A 21,696-nucleotide genomic window follows, 5' to 3' on the forward strand; every position below is an offset into this window, starting at 1 on the left:
GCAGATTATCCTTCCCTGAAGGGGCATGAGTGAACCAGATGGGTTTTTGCGACAATCGACTAGTTTCACAGTCATCATTAGATTCTTAACTCCAGATGTTATTTTAATTGTTGAATTCAGATGTCACCATCTGCCCTGGTGGGATTTGAACTCTAGATCTTATGCTGGGTGGCACAGTGGTTAGCACTGCTGCTTCACAGCTCCAGGGACCTGGGTTCGATTCCCGGCTTGGGTCACTGTCTGTGTGGGAGTTTGCACATTCTCCTCGCGTCTGCGTGGGTTTCCTCCGGGTGCTCCGGTTTCCTCCCACACTCCAAAGATGTGCTGGTTAGGTTGATTGGCCATGCTAAAATTGCCCCTTAGTGTCCTGGGATGCGTAGGTTAGAGGGACTAGTGGGTAAAATATGTAGGGATATGGGGGTAGGGCCTGGGTGGGATTGTGGTCGGTGCAGACTCGATGGGCCGAATGGCCTCTTTCTGTACTGTAGGGTTTCTATGATTACCAGTCCAGCGACAATACCACGAGCTCCCCGGCAGCAGAATCTAACGCAGATTTCAGCACTTACTGTTAAGAACGGATGCCGTGTATTCTGTAAGACCCTGCTCTCTGTTACAGTGTGGGCAACTTCATCCTGCAATAAGCACAAACAAGCATCAATGTTTAGGTACGGCTCTGAACTTAAGCACCAATTCTCACAGGGACCCGAATTGCATTTGCACTGAGTCTCCCGGGGAAGGAGGGAGGTTGGGGGGGGTGGGGGTGGAGGAGGATAAATCTTTGCGGGCATTGACTTCTATAGTCGTTGCCCTCACTGGGGAACTGAGGACAAGGATTTAGGATAATTGGCAAAAACAAAAAGCAGTGTTGCAGATTGGAGGGTTTCTTCTTTTTAAAAGTGAATCGCTTCTCTTTGGAACTGCCTGAAAGGGCAGTGGAAAGGCAGCCTTCGAAAGGGGACTGCACAAATACTTCGAAGGAGGAACATATGCAGGGCAGAGGAGTGGCTAGCATTGGCGGTATGGGCCAAACGGCCTTGTCCTGTGCCATGACGAACGCCAATCCCGAGAGAGTGGCCAAGCGCGAACGAGTGAAGGAAGTCAGCTTGATGCAGCTTGACTGGCGTTCCAATAAATCATGGGGCCTTTAAAAGCTTGTTTGGACACTTCGATTCACTGGTTGTAAAGATATTGGGGCGGGGTTTTCCAGCACCAATCCACCGCGTGTTTGCCGGCCGGAGGGGGGGGGGGGGGGGGGGGGGGGGGGTGCTGGGAAACGGCTCGCCATTGGCTGCTGGCGGGATCTTCCAGTGCCACCAATGTCTTGGCCATTTTGCGTAGGCCACCTGCCCCACCGCAGGGAGGGCTGGAAAATCCCGCCCATCGGACATGGTTGCGGAGTGGGGGGGGGGGGGTTACCAATGGCGCAAGATAGCGCGGGGTAAGTGGCATCAGAACTTTCAGGAATTGGTGCCCAGTCAGAATTGGCCACCCTAGTTGGGGAATGATGGAAGCAGAGATATGGAGAGCAGTGAGTTTCACAGAAATTCCACACAGTGCTGCCAATATGGGTGTGGAGAGTCACGGACCACTGACAGACAGTGACCAAAACAAACCTTCTCTAAACGAATCCCAAAAGTAAATACTCACTTTTGCGATAATGACTTCTTTGCGTAGAATCTTCATGGCGTAATACCGCCCTGTGGCCTTCTCCTTAACCAGGATAACTTTGCCAAAGGTGCCCTTCCCCAGTAACTTTAAATAGTCAAAATCGTTCATCGTCTGGAAGCAGAAAAGTACAGCAGTTAACTCCGTCACGGCACTTGTTTATTTGGATGCAACAGCACGGACGGTTCGATCAAACACAAGGCAGGACTGGGTCAAAGGGCAGTGCTCTGCTTCACCCGTCCAGTAAAAATAAAACCACCCCTGCCATTCGCTCGCCTCACTGGAAGCTCTGTGGAACTCAATGAAGTAAGAAGTTTAACAACACCAGGTTAAAGTCCAACAGGTTTATTTGGCAGCAAAAGCCACACAAGCTTTCGGAGCTCCGAAAGCTTGTGTGGCTTTTGCTACCAAATAAACCTGTTGGACTTTAACCTGGTGTTGTTAAACTTCTTACTGTGTTTACCCCAGTCCAACACCGGTATCTCCACATCATGAACTCGATGAAGACAGAGGGGTGCAGCCTGTTCCGGTGCCAGTGGGCATACTGGCACATGGTGTGACTGAATGGCGTGGACACGTGTACCAGGCGGGCATTGCCTCGTTCAGCCGCCGTTACAAAGTGGGCCTTTTCCATCATTCCTGCTCCCCCTCTCCAGGAGATGCAGCGAGGTGCAAGCTCCCGGCAGATGGAAAATGCAAAGCTTCAAACAAATTCAGGTCTGAACTCCCAAATCTGATAGGATGTCTTGATCAGAAAATGGGGGATGGGCTGGGGCACTGGGGGAGGGAGAAGACAGCCAAACACCCAATCTCACTGGGTCCGCTCCGCTAAATAGGGTGGCACAGTGGTTAGCACTGCTGCTTCACAGCGCCAGGGACCCGGGTTCGATTCCCGGCTCGGGTCACTGTCTGTGTGGAGTTTGCACTGCAGGTTAGGTGGATTGGCCGTGCTAAATTGCCCCTTAGTGTCCCAAGCCTGAATGGCCTCCTTCTGCACTGTAGAGATTTGAGGATAAGCCACTACTAACCACTTTATTCCTCGACTTCAAGATTGACACCTCCATCTCTTCCATCCCGGAGGTGTCACTGGGCGAGCCACACTTGACATCCATGGCATCATCTCCTGGTTCCTGGTGCTTTAAGCTGTTTGCGACAGTCTGGATGGCTCTTGTCCACTCCTCTCTGGAAACACAGGGGTATGCAGGGTCAGTGACAGTTGTCCCACCTCAACTAGAGCCTCCCTCACCTACGAGTAGGCACCCGCATCACCCTCCCACAACTGGGCAACCAACCAAACAATGGCCTCGCAACGGAAATTGGTTTCACCTGGAGCAGCTTGACATACATGACTCTATGGGTACCTGCGTGCCCACACCACGACCCTGCGGGCACCTGCGTGCCCACACCACAACCCTGCAGGCACCTGCGTGCCCACACCACCCTGCGGGCACCTGCGTGCCCACACCACGACCCTGCGGGCACCCACGCACGCCCAAGCCATGACCTTGTGGGCACTCATGCACGCCCCCTGCTGGCCAACTCATGACAACACTCTCCCCTGTATGCCCTCAACACGACACACTATCCCCCCCCATGCCCGCCCCGCAACCCCTTGCCACACCCTCTGCACACACCCCCAGTCACGTGCCCCCATGCCCGACACCACCCCCCCCCCCAAATCACATGTGCATGCCCACGACATCCCCCAGGCGCTCCCATGACCCACCCCGCCCGTGCCCACAGCCACCCCTCCGCCCGCACCATCTTGGACTTAAGCCCACCTTACGTGGGCCCCCAGAGGAAACCATTAAATCAACACAATACATTCCCCAGGTAGCACAGCTGGCCACACCAGGTTAGGGACATTTGAAGTGTGAGCATTGGCTCACGACAGGCGATTGGGAAATTTAGCTTTCAATTTGTGGTTCTGACCGACAAATGGAAAAGGAGACTAAAGGCGTCACTCAGGAAAGCAAAGAGACGCTGTTTCAAATCCCATTCGCTTTGTGCAGTGAGGTTCAGGGATGGACTGCTGCTCCCGGGACCCATGCCGCTTCCGGATCCCCTGACTAACGGCAACAATCTCTCAGCATCCACCCTGTCAACCCCCTTCGTAACTGAGAGATCGCCTCTCGTTCTCCTAAACGCCAGAGAATACAGACTCAGTTTACTCAGCCTCTCATCGTCGGACAACCCCCTCATCGCAAGGGGACAGTCTGGTGAACCTTCACTGCACCACCTCCAGTGGAAGCATATTAAATATGGAGACTAAAATTGTGGACAAATATTCCAGATGTGGCCCCAAAACTGCACACAGTATTCCAGGTGTGATCCCCTGTACCAAGACTTCTTTATTCCAGTACTCCAATCTCATCTCCTTGCAATAAAGGCCAACATGTCACTGGCCTTCCTAAAGGCTTGCTGTATCTGCATGCTAACTTCTTGCCTTCTTTGTAGCAGCAGAGACAGGGAGCTTTGAAAATCAAGACTCTAACCCTTTAAGGAGATATTCTGATTTTTATTATTACGACCAAAGTGACTTCAATCTTCCACATATGATACGCCAACCACCATCTTGCTGCCCAATCACTTAACCAATCTATGTCTGTTTGTGGTCTCTGGTTTGGCATTATTAATCATTGGGAGCTTCAAGTTTCTAGGTGCCCAGATCACCAACAACCTGTCCTGGTCCCTCCACATTGACGCTATAGTTAAGAAAGCCCACCTCTACTTTCTCAGGAGGCGAAGGGAGTTCGGCATCCGACTCTCACCAACTTTTAAAGATGCGCCAACGAAAGCATTCTTTCTGGTTGTATCACAGCTTGGTATGGGGCTCCTGCTCTGCCCAAGACCGCAAGGAACTACAAAGGGTCATGAACGTAGCCCAATCCATCACGCAAACCAGCCTCCCATCCATTGACTCTGTCTACACTTCCTGCTGCCTGGGAAAAGCAGCCAGCATTATCAAGGACCCCACGCACCCCGGACATTCTCTCTTCCACCTTCTTCCGTTGGGAGAAAGATACAAAAGTCTGAGGTCACGTACCAACCGACTCAAGAACAGCTTCTTCTCTGCTGCTGTCAGACATTTGAATGGACCTACCTCGCATTAAGTTGATCTTTCTTTACACCCTAACTATGACTGTAACACTACATTCTGCACTCTCTCCTTTCCTTCTCCCCTATGTACTCTATGAACAGTATGCTTTCTCTGTACAGTGCGCAAGAAACAATACTTTTCACTGTATACTAATACATGTGACAATAAATCGAATCAAAACATTAAGATGGATGACTCACTGCCTCTTCAGCTAAGTCATTAATATAGATTATAAATAGCTGGGGCCCCAGCACTGATCCTCACATAACTCCATCACCCATTGGAAAAGCCCCTTCCCAAAAGGATCTTTGTGAACCAGGTGGGTTTTTACGGCAGTCCAGTAGCTCTGTGATCATTATTAACAATTTATGCCTCCAGAGCATTAGTCTGGGCCTCTGGATTATGAGTGCAGTAACATGACCACCATGTCTCCCGCTCCCTAAGGGCGAACGAGCTGAGGGATCTGGAAGATTTCATGCCAAAACATTGAGAGATTTCAGGAAGAAATTAACACTTGAGGTGAAAGTGAGGCCAAGGTGGTATCATCACTGCACTATTAATCCAGAAACTCAGCTAATGTTCTGAGGACCCGGGTTCGAATCCCGCCACGGCAGATGGTGGAAACCAAGTTCAATTTTTAAAAATCTGGAATTAAGAATCTACTGATGACCATGAAACCATTGTCGATTGTCGGAAATACCCATCTGGTTCACTAATGTCCCTTTAGGGAAGGAAATCTGCCATCCTTACCCTGTCTGGCCTACATACGACTCCAGAGCCTCAGCAATGTGGTCGACTCTCAACTGTCCTCGGGCAACTAGGGATGGGCAATAAATGCTGGCCCAGCCAGCGACGCCCATGTCCCACAAATGAATAAAAAAAGGATCAAGGTTTGTATGGGGACAGAGAAATCTGGATATTGAATTTGTTGATCAGCCATGATCCAATGAAGGGTGGAGCAGGCTCGAAGGGCTGAATGGCCTCCTCCTGCTTCTATTTTCTGTGTGTCCCTGAAAAGGGCAAGATTAAAATTCATTCCCCTCCCCGCGTCACTGGCCTCACCGCTCATCCGGTGTGTCAACATGGAAGGTCCTCTCAATCACCGTTGTCCACTGCAGGCACCGAATGATAAATGTGTTGGGCCGTGGCCGCTCAGTCTTCATGAGTTGGCATTCTAGTCAGACAGATAAATACATTGAGAAGTTACTGATCTGCAGGAAAAGGTCAATACTCCACCGAGAGAACAGCACAAGTCAACAGCTCAGGCTAGTGCTTACACCCCACCTTTTACTCCATCTCCTCCCATCGATATATCTTCCTCTTCCTTTCTCTCTTGTGTCTATCTAGTTTTCTCTTCAACGTATCTCTGCTTTTTGCCTCAACTACCCCATCACTCTCCTACTTAAGACGCTTTCCTTGAATTCCCTATTAGTATTATTGGTGATATCTTATCATAGAATCTCTACAGTGCAGAAGGAGGCCATTCGGCCCATTGAGCCTGCATTGACAACAAACCCGCCCAGGCCCTATCCCCGTAACCCCACGTATTTACCCTGCTAATCTCCGACACTGTGGGGCAATTTAGCATGGCCAATCCCCCTAACTACACATCTTTGGACACTGTGGGGCAACTTAGCACGGCCAATCCACCTAACTACACATCTTTGGACCCTGTGAGGCAATTTAGCACGGCCAATCCCCCTAACTACACATCTTTGGACCCTGTGGGGCAATTTAGCACGGCCAATCCCCCTAACTACACATCTTTGGACCCTGTGGGGCAATTTAGCATGGCCAATCCCCCTAACTACACATCTTTGGACCCTGTGGGGCAACTTAGCACGGCCAATCCCCCTAACTACACATCTTTCGGACTGTGGGAGGAAACCGGAGCACCCGGAGGAAACCCACGCAGACACGGGGAGAACGTGCAAACTCCACACAGAGTCACCCAAGGCGGGAATCGAACCCGGGTCCCTGGCGCTGTGAGGCAGCAGTGCTAACCACTGTGCCGCCCACGGTTTGCCCCAGAAGTCGGAACACTTTCTTTGGAGGATTGCGCGCCAAAACATTGAGAAATTTCCGGAAGAAATTAATGGCACGAGGTGAAAGTGAGGCCAAGTGGTATCATCGCTTCACTATTAATTCAGAAACTCGGCCAATGCTCTGGAGACCCAGGTTCGAATCCCGCCACGGCAGATGGTGGAATTTGAATTCCCTCAATTCCCTCTGGACTTTCAAGATGTGTCGAGAAAGGAGTCCCAGCCTGTTCAGTCTTTCCGGATGCTTAGAACCGGTTAGAAAAATCCCCTAGCGAGTCACTCTGAGAAGAACGCTGCAATGTAATACAAGATAGTGCATATTTACCTGCTAGGGTAATGACTCACCCGAGGCCATTTGGTTATTGAAAGAATCTGACATTAAAACACAGTGAATTTGCATTTACGTAGCACCTGCCACAACCCCAGGAGGTTTCGCAGCACGTAACAGATAAAGTTCTTTTGAAGTGTACCGTTGCGCTGTAGCCAAATTGCCCACAAGAGAACACATGCAAGCCGATCGATGATCAGATCACTGAGTCACAGTGTTGGTTTTGAAGCTTAAATTACCACATTTCCCCCAATACGACAGAGATTTCACTTCAAAAATACTTCAATGGCTGAAAATTGCTTTGGGATACCCAGAGGTCATGACGGGTGCTATAGAAATGCAGGCTCTTGCTTTACAGAATACAATCTGAAGGGCTTCTTTTGAGGGGGCCATTTCCCAAATGCTCCCGTGCTGTATCTTATTGCTACATCGAGGGGTAGCACGGTGGCACAGTGCTTAGCACTGCTGCTTCACAGAGCCAGGGACCGAGGTTCGATTCCAGGCTTAGGATCCTAGAATCCCTACAGTGCAGGAGGAGGCCATTCGGCCCATCGAGTCTGCACCGACCACAATCCCACCCAGGCCCTATTCCCGTAACCCCACATATTTACCCTGTTAATCCCCCCTGACACTAGGGCCAATTTAGCATGGCCGATCCACCTAACCCGCACATCTTGGGACTGTGGGAGGAAACCGGAGCACCCGGAGGAAACCCACGCAGACACGGGGAGAATGTGCAAACTCTGCACAGACAGAGTGGCCTAAGCCGTGAATCGAAGCCAGGTCCCCGGTGCTGTGAGACAGCAGCGCTAACCACTGTACCGCCATGCCGCCCCCTCGAGGTAGGTCACTGTCTGTGTGGAGTCTGCCCGTGTCTGCATGGGTTTCCTCCGGGCGCTCCGGTTTCCTCTCTCAGTCCAAAGATCTGCAGGTTAGGGTGCGTTGGTCATACTAATATCCCTCAGTGTACCTGAACAGGCGCCGGAGTGTGGCAACTAGGGGATTTTCACAGTAGCTTCATTGCAGTGTTAATGTAAGCTTACATGTGACACTGAAAAATAAGAATAGAGACTGAAGCTTTTTTTATTCATTCGTGGGACATGGGCGTCGCTGGCTGGGCCAGCATTTATGGCCCATCCCTAGTTGCCCTCGAGAAGGTGGTGGTGAGCTGCCTCCTTGATACACAGCAGTCCACAGGCTGTGGGTTGATCCACAATGTCTTTGTTGAGACTGTGCTGCGATTGATACGACCGAGTGTCTCACTTGGCCATTTCAGAGGGCAGTTGAAAGTCAACCACATTGCTGTAGGCCAGACCGGGTAAGGATGGCAGATTTCCCTCCCTCAAGGGACGTTAGTGAACCAGATGGGTTTTTCCGACAATGGGTCATCGGTATAGATGACCGGTATAGAACGCTGGTTAGGCCACATTTGGAGTACTGCGTCCAGTTCTGGTCACCGCACTACCAGAAGGACGTGGAGGCATTGGAGAGAGTGCAGAGAAGGTTTACCAGGATGTTGCCTGGTATGGAGGGTCTTAGCTATGAGGAGAGATTGGGTAGACTGGGGTTGTTCTCCTTGGAAAGACGGAGAATGAGGGGAGATCTAATAGAGGTATACAAGATTATGAAGGGTATAGATAGGGTGAACAGTGGGAAGCTTTTTCCCAGGTCGGAGGTGACGATCACGAGGGGTCACGGGCTCAAGCTGAGAGGGGCGAAGTATAACTCAGACATCAGAGGGACGTTTTTTTACAGAGGGTGGTGGGGGCCTGGAATGCGCTGCCAAGTAGGGTGGTGGAGGCAGGCACGCTGACATCGTTTAAGACTTGCCTGGATAGTCACATGAGCAGCCTGGGAATGGAGGGATACAAACGATTGGTCTAGTTGGACCAAGGAGCGGCGCAGGCTTGGAGGGCCGAAGGGCCTGTTTCCTGTGCTGTACTGTTCTTTGTTCTTTGGTAGATTCTTAATTCCAGATAGTTTGTTACTGAATTCAAATTCTACCATCCGGGATTCGAACCCGGTTCCCCAGGACATTTGCTGAGTTTCAGCATTGATAATCTAGCGATAATACCACTAGGCCATCGCCTCGCGATTGGACCTTTCCACAAGATCAGTGAGGATTTGACCCATCCCAGCCACAAACTGGCTGCGTCAGTTCCTTGCGCGGTGTATTTTATTTGTTAAAGGGATGCGGTTAGCATTTATTACCCGTCCCTAACTGCCCTCGAGAAGATTCTCACTTCGCAGTGCTGATTAACCGTGGGGAAAAGGGTGATAGGCAAGATGGTCGCTGGGACACAATGAGGACAGGAAGCGTCGGCAGCCACTGGGAAAAGCCGCGAGTCTTTCGACACAGAGCGCATTTGGGCTTCGGCAGTTCGACTGCCGATCAAAGCGGAATGGATGGAAAAGGGGGTGGGGCGCCTTACTAACCAAAACCCAGAAATCTGACAAAATGTCGACGGAGATTCCACTCTGCGTCCTGCAGTCCCAGGTTTTGTCGAGTTCAATACAAATTCTGGGAGAGATGGTATTGGTGTTGGGGCGGCGGGGAGAGCGATGAAGCCACGAGCTTCACTCGTGGCAGCACGGTAGCACAGTGGTTAGCACTGCCGCTTCACAGCTCCAGGGACCTGGGTTCGATTCCCGGCTCGGGTCACTGTCTGTGTGGAGTTTGCACATTCTCCTGGTGTCTGCGTGGGTTTCCTCCGGGTGCTCCGGTTTCCTCCCACAGTCCAAAGATGTGCGGGTTAGGTTGATTGGCCATGCTAAAATTGCCCCTAGTGTACCGAGATGCGTGGGTTAGTGGGTAAAATGTGTCGGAATATGGGGGTAGGGCCTGGGTGGGATTGTGGTCGGTGCAGACTCGATGGGTCGAATGACCTCTTTCTGTACTGTAGGGTTTCTATGATTCTATGAATGAAAGGTCAAATAGGTAACAGAACGCGGCCAAAACAACCTCGATCCAAGGCAGGATGTGCCTGCTTTAGAGAGGGTGCGGGTACAAGGTTCTCTAGATTGATTCTTGGGATGAGGGGATAGCAGAATGGGCCTCAATCTCTGAAGTTTAGAAGAATGTGATGTAATCCTGTTGAAACATACAAGAGGGTTTGAGAAGGTAATGTTGCTTTTCCCCCCCAGAGTGGATTCATCTTGAAATAGGGGTGACAGTTTCAGGATAAGGGACCGGCCATATATGAAGGTTTACTCAGGGTTGTGAATCTTGGAATGTGCCATCCCAGACGGTTGTGGATGCTTATTCATCAGGTTCACCCAAGACTGCCATCGAGAAAATGTGCGCGCATTAAGGGAATCGGGAGATAGCAGCATTGCTTGAGATTACTCACGAATCTTGGCTGCACCCCAATCTTAAAGCGGAGCTCTCGACCTGCACACAGCGCTCAGATAGTGGCCTAGCCAATGTCTTGTACTTGTGGGCAGCATGGTGGCACAGTGGTTGGCACTGCTGCCTCAGCGCCAGGGACCCAGGTTCATTTCTAGCCTCGGGTGACTGTGTGGAGTTTACATGTTCTCCCAGTGTCTGCGTGGGTTTCCTCCGGGTACTCTGGTTTCCTCTCACACTCCAAAGATGTGTAGGTTAGGTTGATTGGCCGTGCTAAATTGTCCCTTGATATCAGGGGGATTAGCAGGATAAATCTGTGGGGTTACGGGGATAGGGTGGGATTGTTGTTGGTTGACTCAATGGGCCAAATAGCCTCCTCCTGCACTATGGGATTCTATGATTCCCTGCTTTTGTATTCAAGGCCTCAGAATCTTATCTGCCTTTTCGTGGTCTCTTGCATCTGCACCCCAATCTTTAAAGGCTTCTGTATTTACACCCTGTAATCTCAGAAAAACACAGAAAAATTGGGTAGAACCATGGAATCCTGCAACACAGGAGGCCACACGGCCCATTGTCCCTCCGGCCAGCTCTTCAAAAGAGCTATCCAATTAGTCCCAATCCCCTGTTCCCATCCCATAGACCTGCAAATTTGTCCCCATCAAGTCTTTAGCAATTGCTCTTTAAGGGCGGCACGGTGGCACAGTGGTTAGCACTGCTGCTTCACAGCTCCAGGGACCTGGGTTCGATTCCCGGCTTGGGTCACTGTGTGGAGTTTGCACATTCTCCTCGTGTCTGCGTGGGTTTCCGTCGGGTGCTCCGGTTTCCTCCCACAGTCCAAAGATGTGCGGGTTAGGTTGATTGGCCATGCTAAAATTGCCCCTTAGTGTCCTGAGATGTGTAGATTAGAGGGATTAGTGGGTAAAATATGTAGGGATATGGGGGTAGGGCCTGGGTGGGATTGTGGTCGGTGCAGACTCGATGGGCCGAATGGCCTCTTTCTGTACTGTAGGGTTTCTATGATTTCTATGAAGTACATGAACCCAAATAGCTTTATGCTGTTGCTTCTTTCTTTCAAAATGAACCCGCGCACTTTCCTTCCCATTGAACTGTGTATGCCGCTTGTTGGCCCACTTCAGAGTCAGCTAGTCTTCGAACACAAAGCCAGGGTGACCCAAACTGCGGAATGATTCAGGAAGCTGCAGCTTCAACTAAACCACCCCACACAGAGACACCTCTGGAAGCTTTCCCGTCCCTGCTAACATGCCCCGCAGCGGAGGAAATGGTCCAACGCTCTGAGAATCTTCAGCTGCCCCCATTGTGCTCGAGAGGTAGTTTCAGTTCGTGGCTACCGTTGACAAAATCATAGAATCCCTACAGTGCAAAAGGAGGCCATTTGGCCCATCAAGCCTGCACCGACAACAATCCCATCCTGGCCCCATCTCCGTAACCCCAAGTATTTAACCTGCCAATCCCCCGACACTAAGGGGCAATTTAGCACGGCCAATCAACCGAACCCACACATCTTTGGAGTGCGGGAGGAAACCGGAGCACCCGGGGGAGAACCCACACAGAGATGGGGCGAAGGTACAGACTCCACACAGTCACCCAAGGCTGGAATTGAACCTGGGTCCCTGGCGCTGAGAGGCAGCAGAGCTAACCACTGTGCCGCCCATAACATGTCCACACAACCACATTAACCATAGTGCCACGAAGGGAAATAGCTCCCGGCTTTTGATCCAGTGGCGATGAAGGAACAGCAATATAGTCCCAAGTCAGGGTGCTCGGTGGCTCAGAGTGAAACCTGGGAGGTGATGGTGTCATCTCTGGAAGGTTTCTGGTCCCTACAAATGTGCCAGACAGCGGAGGAAATGGTCCGAAGGCACTGAGAATCTTTAGTTGTCCCCACCATGCTCGAGAGATGGTTACGTGGTTTGTTGAAGTTTCAGTTCTTGGCTACTGTTGACAGAATCATAGAATCCTTGTTGCCCTCATCCATGCTGTCAGTAGAGGTTGCAGGCTGGGGGAAGTGCTGTATTGAAACTGGCAAGTTGTTCCCACACTACGGTTAAGACTTTGGTCCAGGCAGTCGAGAAGAAACGCCAATATATCACCAAGTTAGGACAGTGCATGACTTGGAGGGGAACTTGTATACATCAGAGATAGGCACTTCAACCAATGTGTCGCTCGCCCCGAAGACTCACCTGCTACAGAGAAGTTGTTTAAAGGTGGCAGACCATGATCTGGGCTCTCGGGCTTCTCCTTATAGCCAATGAAAGAACCATCCGATTTCAACAGGAAGTACCTTGGCCTCCATGTTTTAATATATTCACCTGTAAGTAACGAAGAGGAGAAGAGGTTAGGACAGTATCGATTTCGCAGGATCAACTGGCAAAGCCGCATTGGAAAATGGGGGCATTAGGATTCGGACTTCTCAAGCTGTGCGAGGGCTTAAAAACTTGACCATGCACATGCATAGGGCATCACCAGACAAAGGGTTCGAGTCCACCTGGACATTTTGGTAAAGCATCCGAATGATCTGCCCACCACCCAGAGGCTGGCATGGAATGGCAGACCTCCACCTTGCAGTTCCCCTTGTAAGAGGATAGCAGCGGATTTTTGTTTTCTTAAGATAGAAATGGGCACAACCGATGAACACGGGAAACAGGAAGAACGGGCCATTCGGCCCCTCGAGCCTGCTCCACCATTCAACAATTCCCCTTCAATCGAGTGCAATAGACAAAGCGATCTGAACTAACAACCAAACCAAGAGCCTTAGCGGAATACAAGTCATCGGAAGCAAAGTGAACATCATCGTCTCTGTTCTGAGTCAGGGTCTGGTGAGGGTGGACAGGGAGTTAGAAAGGAGAGGTCTAACAACCCTTTGGTCCATGGATTTATATTTGAACTCGAGTCTCACAAGAACACAAAAGCAAATTGATTTTAATAACACAAGATCCTGCTCTTTATAAAAAGAATTGATTTATTGTCTCATGTACTGGGATGCAGTGAAAAGAATTTGTTTTTTGCAAGCTATACAGACCGTTAATAGTGTGTCTTGGGCTGGGGAAGATATAAATGGAATGGTCAAATGGGCAGATGGAATTTAACCCTGAAACGTGTGTGAGGTGATGCACTTTTGGAAGGAGTAATTTGACAAGGAAGTATTCAATGAACGGCATGACTTAGGAAGTTCTGTGGAACAAAGGGTCCTTGGCGTGTTTGTCCATAGATCAACTAATATGGCAGGGGGATGGGAACCTTTGCAAGGATTCAGAGCAGGGGGAATTAAGAACAAGAGGAAAAGACAGTAAGGAGAATAAGGAAAGTGATAGGCAGAGAAATCAACGGCCGAGTGAAAAATAGTAGGAAAGGGAAAAGAAATGTTAAGAGTGCCCACTTAAAGGTTTTGGACCTGAATGTTCGGAGCATTCGAAACAAAATGGATGAATTAGTTGCACAGATAGATGTAAAGGGGTACGATATAGTTGGCGATACGGAGACGTGGCTCCAAGGTGAGCAAGGATGGGAACTAAACATTGAGGGCTATTCAGTGTTTAGGAAGGACAGACAGAAAGGAAAAGGTGGAGTTGTACTGTTGATCAAAGATGGTATTGCTACAATATTGAGGAAAGATATTCATAGAATCATAGAAACCCTACAGTGCAGAAAGAGGCCATTTGGCCCATCGAGTCTGCACCGACCACAATCCCACCCAGGCCCTACCCCCGTATCCCTACATATTTACCCACCAATCCCTCTAACCTACACATCTCAGGACACGAAGGGACAATTTAGCATGGCCAGTCAACCTAACCCACACATCTTTGGAGTGTGGGAGGAAACCGGAGCACCCGGAGGAAACCCACGCAGGCACGAGGAGAATGTGCAAACTCCACACAGAGTTTCTATATTAGCAGACATCTGTATTAGCGTAGATGATCTGAGAGGGGAACCGATGCAGGAAGTCAGAGGGAAATAAAATGGGGACAGAAACAAAAGACAGGAAGGGGGAAAGTGAAAGGCAGAGAAACCAAAGACAAAAATCAAAAAGGGCCACAGTACAGAGACTCTGGAGAACTCAGTGAATGGGTCCAGTAAGGCTGAGAGGAATAAAAACGCAGGGAGAGAGAGTGTACTAAACATGGCAGGACAGATGGTCTGAGGTGTGTTTGCTTTAACGCAAGGAGTATGACAGGTAAGGCGGTTGAGCTTAAAGCTTGGATTGCTACATGGAACTATGATGCTGTGGCAATTACGGAGACTTTGATGAAAGAAGGGCAGGACTGGCACCTCAGCATTCCAGGATTTAGATGCTTCAGGCGAGATAGAGAGGGTGACAAAAGAGGTGGAGATGTTGAGATAAAAAGGGAGGTGGTATTGGAGGTTTTGAAAAACATTAAGGTGGAGAAGTCTCCAGGGCCAGACAGGGTCTATCCCAGAATACTGAGAGGGACGAGGGAAGAAATTGCCGAGGCCTTGGCCAAAATCTTTGTATCCTCTTTAGCCACGGGTGAGGTGCCAGAGGATCGGAGAGTAGCTGACATTGTTCCTCTGTTTAAGAAGCGCAGAAGAGACAATCCAGGAAATTACAGGCCTGAGAGTCTTACATCAGTGGTGGGGAAATTATTGGAGAAGATTCTTAGGGACAGGACGTACTCACATCTGGAAGGGAATAGGCTTTGGATAAGGTGTCACATAACAGACAACTACGTAAAGTTAAAGCACATGAAATCGCAGGTAATGCCTGGAGATGGGAGATGGGTAGAAAGCTGGTTAGCAGATAGGAAGCAAAGAGTTGACATAGATGGGTCTTTTCCTGATTGGCAGTCAGTGACCAATGGGGTTCCGCAGGGATCTGTGCTGGGACCCCAACTGTTCACATTATATAGTAATGATTTGGAAGAGGGAGCTGAACGTATTATCTCCAAATTCGCAGATGATACAACGTTGGGTGGGAGGGTGAGCTGTGAGGAGGACGCAGAGATGCTTCAGCGTGATTTGGACAGGCTGAGTGTGGGGGCATCCGCATGGCAGATGCAGCATAATGTGGATAAATGTGAGGTTATCCACTTTGGTAGCAATAATAAGAAGACAGATGATTACTTGGTGTAAATTGAGAGAGGTGGATACTCAACGAGACCTTGGAGTCTTTGTGCATCAGTCGCTGAAAATAAGCGCACAGGAACAACAGGCAGTAAAGGCGGCAAATGGTATGTTGGCCTTCATTGCGAGAGGATTTGAGTATAGGAATAGGGATGTTTTGCTGCAATTCTATAGGGCTTTGGTGAGGCCACACCTGGAGTATTGTGTGCAGTTTTGGTGTCCTTTTCTGAGGAAGGATGTCTTTGCTCGAGAGGGAGTACAGGAACCAGGCTGATTCCTGGGATGGCAGGTCTGTCATATGAGAGACTCACTCAGTTAAGATTATATTCACTGGAGTTGAGAAAAGTGAGAAGGGATCTCATAGAAACTTACAAAATTCTAAAAGGGTTAAACAGGATAGATTCAGAAAGAATGTTCCCAAAGGTGGGGGAGTCTAGAAGTACAGGGTCATAGCTGTGCCCAAGACCGCAAGAAACTACAAAAGGTCTTGACTGCAGCCCAATCCATCACACAAACCAGCCTCCCATCCATTGACTCCGTCTACACTTCCCGCTGCCTCGGGAAAGCAGCCAGCATAATCAAAGACACCCACGCACCCCGGACATTCTCTCTTCCACCTTCTTCCGTCGGGAAAAAGATACAAAAAAGTCTGAGGTCACGTACCAACCGACTCAAGAACAGCTTCTTCCCTGCTGCCGTCGCAAAGTCGAAACCCTCCCCGCCACCCCCCCCCCCCAACAACCCAGTGTCCCAACTAGCCCCTATTTATTTTGACTTGTTCAGTCTCTCAGCCAGTGGTTCCCAAAGGGTGCGGCGAGAGAGGATGGCAAGGGAAGATTCAAGGACAATCACAGAAACATTTAAACATGGTTTAAACAAGCATTGTTTTATACTTTCTGGATGTCCCATGATCATATTATAAAGTAGTTGTGTTCTATGTTATGAATCGAGCACTGCTCGGAGTTGTTTTTGAATGTATTTATTATCATCAATAAAAAATTCGGTGTGGCGCCAGCAAATTTTTATTCCGAAAGTGTGGCCCAGTGAAAAAAGTTTGGGAACCACTGTTCTCAGCTCTTCCCCCACACAACCCAGTGTCCCAGCTATCCCCTCTTTTGATAAACCAATTTTTAAAAAAGGGAACAGATTAACAAAAGGCCAATCCGCTAAGTGCTCCACACGTGCATCCTCACAATCTAACCAAAATACCATTAACACAATAGTGAAGTAGAGGGACCGGAGTAACCAACAAAACACTAAGGGCAGGGATTGCGTGGGGTTTTCAATAAATAGGTTTTTAAAATGTGATAAATTGATAAGACCGTCTTTAAGAAAAGCACAGGTTTCGGCACGGTGGCACAGTGGTTAGCACTGCTGCCTCACAGCGCCAGGGACCCGGGTTCAATTCCCGGCTTGGGTCACTTGTGTGGAGTTTGCACGTTCTCCCCGTGTCTGTGTGGGTTTCTTCCGGGTGCTCCGGTTTCCTCCCACATTCTGAAAGATGTGCTGGTCAGGGTGCATTGCCCCAAACAGGCGCCCGACTGTGGCGGCTAGGGGAATTTCACAGTAACTTCATTGCAGTGTTAATGCAAGCCTTACTTGTGACGAATAAATAACAAGGTTTCAGGGTTTCATCGCGCACACATGATAATGTTAAACTTACATAAATCATTAACACGAATGCAGCTCAAATACTGAATATCAGCTCAATACAACCTCTCCTTCCCAAAGGACATCAAAAGCAGACAGGAGGTACAGAAGGTTCAGTGAAGTGACCCAAGAGATAAGAAATCTCGGCTGGGAGAACTCGCTGGAATACACAGCAAGAGGTGACCCCATTCAAGGTATTCAAAAATGTAGAGCTTTTGAAAAAGTAACACAAAAAAAAAACACTATTTCCACCAGCTTGTGGGTGTGTTTTTAATTTTAAAAATGGCAATAAACTTGACAATGGTTCTCAAATCGAAAGCATTGCTCCGACGTTTCATTCTTAGAAACGTAGAACCCCGACAAGCAGCCATTCAGCCCATTGATTCTGCACCGACTCTCTGACAGAGAATCCCACCCACGTCCTCCCCTCTACTCGATCCCCGTAACCCCCAACATTTAGCACGGCCAATCCACCTAACCCACACATCCTTGGACTGTGGGAGGAAACCGGAGCACCCGGAGCAAACCCACGCAGACACGGGGAGAACTCGGGGCGACATGGTAGCACAGTGGTTAGCACTGCTGCTTCACAGCTCCAGGGGCCGGGGTTCGATTCCCGGCTTGGGTCACTGTCTGTGTGGAGTTTGCACATTTCCTCGTGTCTGCGTGGGTTTCCTCCGGGTGCTCCGGTTTCCTCCCACAGTCCAAAGATGTGCGGGTTAGGTCGATTGGCCTTGCTAAAATTGTCCCTTAGTGTCCTGAGATGTGTAGGTTAGAGGGATTAGCGGGTAAATGTGTAGGGATATGAGGGTAGGGCCTGCGTGGGATTGTGGTCGGTGCAGACTCGATGGGCCGAATGGGCTCCTTCTGCACTGTAGGGTTTCTATGATTTCTATGAATTCCACACAGTCACCAAAGGCAGGAATTGAACCCGGGTTGTTCTATATATAAACTGTCCTTGCCTCCTAGATGCCTGGGAGTGATCCAGCCTCCGCCACCCTTTATAGAGTCATAGAGGTTTACAGCATGGAAACAGGCCCTTCGGCCCAACTTGTCCATGCCGCCCTTTTTGTTTTTAAAACCCCTAAACTAATCCCAATTGCCTGCACTTGGCCCATATCCCTCTATACCCATCATACCCATGTAACTATCTAAATGCTTTTTAAAAGATAAAATTGTACCCGCCTCTACTACTGCCTCTGGCAGCTTGTTCCAAACACTCACCTTGCCTCACTTTGGGGCAGAGAATTCCAGAGATTCCCCACCCTCTGCAAGATCGCTCCCAGGCGTCTAGGTAACGTAACGTCGCCACAGTGCCAGATGATCATAGGATGCTCTCTCTTTGGAGGGTGATTTAATCTGAGGATCACCACACCTCAGGCAAGGGGGGCAAGGTTAAGGCGGGGCCTTCCCGAATACCCTCAGCTGTTACGGGAATTGAACCCATGCTCATGGCGCCACTGGGCACCACAGCCTGGGCATCGATCGCACATTCATTCCGTATATAAACGATCCAAACCTCTTCGTTTGATTCCGGTCAGTAACACACATCACAAATGGTGAGATGGTTTCACTTGTGGGAAAGTCTCGGACAAGGGGACAGAGCTACAAGATAAAGGGCCGCTCATTTAAAACAGACACGTGGAAATTTCTTCAGGTGGTGAATCTCTGGATTTCTCTGCCCCAAAGGGTGGTGGAGGCTGGATCATTGTGAGTATTTAAAGTGGAGCTGGATAGATATTTGATAAAGTGAAGTTAAAGTGTATTCATCAGTCACAAGTAAGGCTTACATTAACACTGCAATGAAGTTACTATGAAAATCCCCCAGTTGCCACACTCCTGTTCGGGTACACTGAGGGAGAATTTAGCACGGCCAATGCACCCTAACCAGCACGTCTTTCGGACTGTAGGCGGAAACCGGAGCACCCGGAGGAAACCCACGCAGACACGGGGAGAACGTGCAGGCTCCACACAGGCAGTGACCCAAGCCGGGAATCGAACTCAAGTCCCTGGCACTGTGAGGCAGCAGCGCTGTGCCACTGTGCTAGATTGAAGAATAGAGGGTTATGGGGAAATGGCTCAGAAAAGCAATCGAGGGCCGGCGTAAATCAGCCATGATTGTATTGAATGGTGGGGCAGGCTTGAAGGGCCTGGTGATGCACTCCTGCTCCTATTTCCTGTGTTCAGGGGTTATGTCAGAACAGTCACAAACCTTCCAGAAGGCGGTGGAGCTCCCTTATCGTGAATAGGGGTTCCCTGCTACCTAGCACTGCACATGAATCCATCCAATCCTGTTACTGCCCAATGGCAATGCCGAGTGCCACACTCTACACTTGGCTGTGTCAGTTATAACAAAACTGGTGGGTTATTCCGCATTTACACTTCTCTCCGTTAGCTAACCAGGGTCAAAATATTGTGGAACAGCCTCCCTTTGTCACGTGGAGCAGGCAACTTTAAAAATAAACTCAATTCTCTGGACATGTCTCTCCAGCAAGGCCAACATTTATTGCCTGTCCATTACTGCCCTGCAGGAGGCGATGGTAGGCCCACAAGGCCAGGAATTCCAGGCTTTCAGAATGGCCGATATTGTTCCAAGTCAATACGGTGCATGATTGCCTGGATTGGTGCAGCTCCAACAACACTCAAGAAGCTCGACATCATGAGGGAACTTGGGCTTTTCTCTTTGGAGCGGAGGAGGTTGAGAGGAGACTTGATAGAGGTTTATAAGATGATGAGGGGGATAGATAGAGTGAACGTTCAAAGACTATTTCCTCGAGTGAATGGAGCGGTAACTCGGGGGGCATAACTATAGGGTTCATGGTGGGAGATATAGGAAGGATGTCCGAGGTAGGTTTTTTACTCAGAGAGTGGTTGGGGTGTGGAATTGACTGCCTGCAGGGCTAGTGGAGTCAGAAACTTTAGGAACATTTAAGAAGTTATTGGATGGGCACATGGAGTACTTCGGGATGATAGGGAGGAAATAGCTTGATCTGGGTTTCAGACAAAGCTCGGCACAACATCGTGGGCCGAAGGGCCTGTTCTGTGCTGTACTGTTCTATGTTCTATCATCCAGGACAAAGCAGCCCCACTTAATTGGCACCCCATCCACAAACATCCACTCCCTCCACCACCGACGCTCAGTAGCAGCAGTGTGTACTATCTACAAGATGCACTGCAGCAACTCACCAGATATCCTTAGACAGCATCTTCCAAACCCACAACCACTTCCATTTAGAAGGACAAGGGCAGCAGATCGATGGGAACACCACAACTTGTAAATTTTCCTCCAAAACACTCACCATCCTGACTTGGAAATATATCACCGTTCCTTCACTGTCACTGGGACAAAATCCTGGAATTCCCTCCCTGACGGCATTGTGGGTCAAGCCACAACACGTGGACTGCAGCGGTTCAAGCAGCCAGCTCACCCACCACCTTCTCAAGGGCCAATAAACACCGGCCAGCCAGTGACACCCATGTCCCACGAAAAAAAAATCAGTTTAAGTTTATTTGTGGCACAAGTAGGCTTACATTAACACTGCAATGAAGTCACTGTGAAAATCCCCTCGTCGCCACACTCCGGTGCCTGTTTGGGTACACAGTGAGAATTTAGTATGGCCAATGCACCCTAACCAGCACGTCTTTCAGACTGGGGGAGGAAACCGGAGCACCCGGAGGAAACCCACGCAGACACGGGGAGAATGTGCAAACTCCGCACAGACAGTGACCCAAGCCGGCAATCGAACCCAGGTCCCTGGCGCTGTAAGGCAGCAGTGCTAACCACTGTGCCAATTTGATGGGGAACTTGCAGCTCGTGGTGTTTCCCATGCTTCTGCTATCCTTTTCCTTCTCCGTGGTCGAGGGCGCAGGTTCGGGAAGTGCTGCCAAAGACACCTTAAGCTTCTTAAAATTGACTTACTAACCAACAGCTGGCGGCATTGTCTCTCCAAGCCTCACACTCACCTCTTTTATGGAGCCAACCCTCCTTCACAACCGACACTTCATTCATATCGGGAGCAAATTATTCTGAGGAAAAACCTCAGATTCACTTAAAGATGGAGGAGAGGCCCCTGCCTGACCCCAACGACAGGATCCTCAGCAATTCGCCCCTCTTCCCAAGCACAGCGCGGAATCTGCAACAAGAGAAATTGTAAAGGGTTAGCGGAGTGGGAATACACGCGCACACGTATACTCGCACACACGTATACACGCACACACGTACACACGTATACACTCACACACGTATACACACACACGTATACACACACACGTATACACTCACACACATGCACACACACGTACACTCGCACACACGTACACTCGCACACACGCACACTCGCACACACGTACACACGCGTACACTTGCACACACGTACACTCGCACACTCGCACACACATACACTCGCACACACGTACACTCGCACACTCGCACACACGTACACTCGCACACACGCACACTCGC

At 49.7% G+C, this 21,696-nt stretch overlaps 1 protein-coding gene across 2 annotated transcripts in view; it reads right to left on the minus strand.

Annotated features, from left to right (window-relative positions):
- The window catches only part of LOC144511390 (RAC-beta serine/threonine-protein kinase), a 133,283-nt gene that overhangs the window by 21,979 nt on the left and 89,608 nt on the right, over positions 1-21,696 (minus strand). For both annotated transcript variants that reach the window (XM_078241699.1, XM_078241700.1), the window contains exons 3-8: positions 21,198-21,367; positions 12,683-12,811; positions 5,828-5,939; positions 2,694-2,847; positions 1,648-1,779; positions 567-632 (exon numbers count right to left, since the gene is read on the minus strand). In XM_078241699.1, coding sequence (XP_078097825.1) covers positions 567-632; positions 1,648-1,779; positions 2,694-2,847; positions 5,828-5,939; positions 12,683-12,811; positions 21,198-21,243 — 639 coding nt within the window. In that variant the 5' untranslated portion in view covers positions 21,244-21,367. The remainder of the gene's footprint in view (positions 1-566; positions 633-1,647; positions 1,780-2,693; positions 2,848-5,827; positions 5,940-12,682; positions 12,812-21,197; positions 21,368-21,696) is intronic.

The sequence above is a fragment of the Mustelus asterias genome, chromosome 24 (assembly GCF_964213995.1).
Source record: "Mustelus asterias chromosome 24, sMusAst1.hap1.1, whole genome shotgun sequence".
In the NCBI taxonomy this organism is placed as follows: Eukaryota; Metazoa; Chordata; class Chondrichthyes; order Carcharhiniformes; family Triakidae; genus Mustelus; species Mustelus asterias.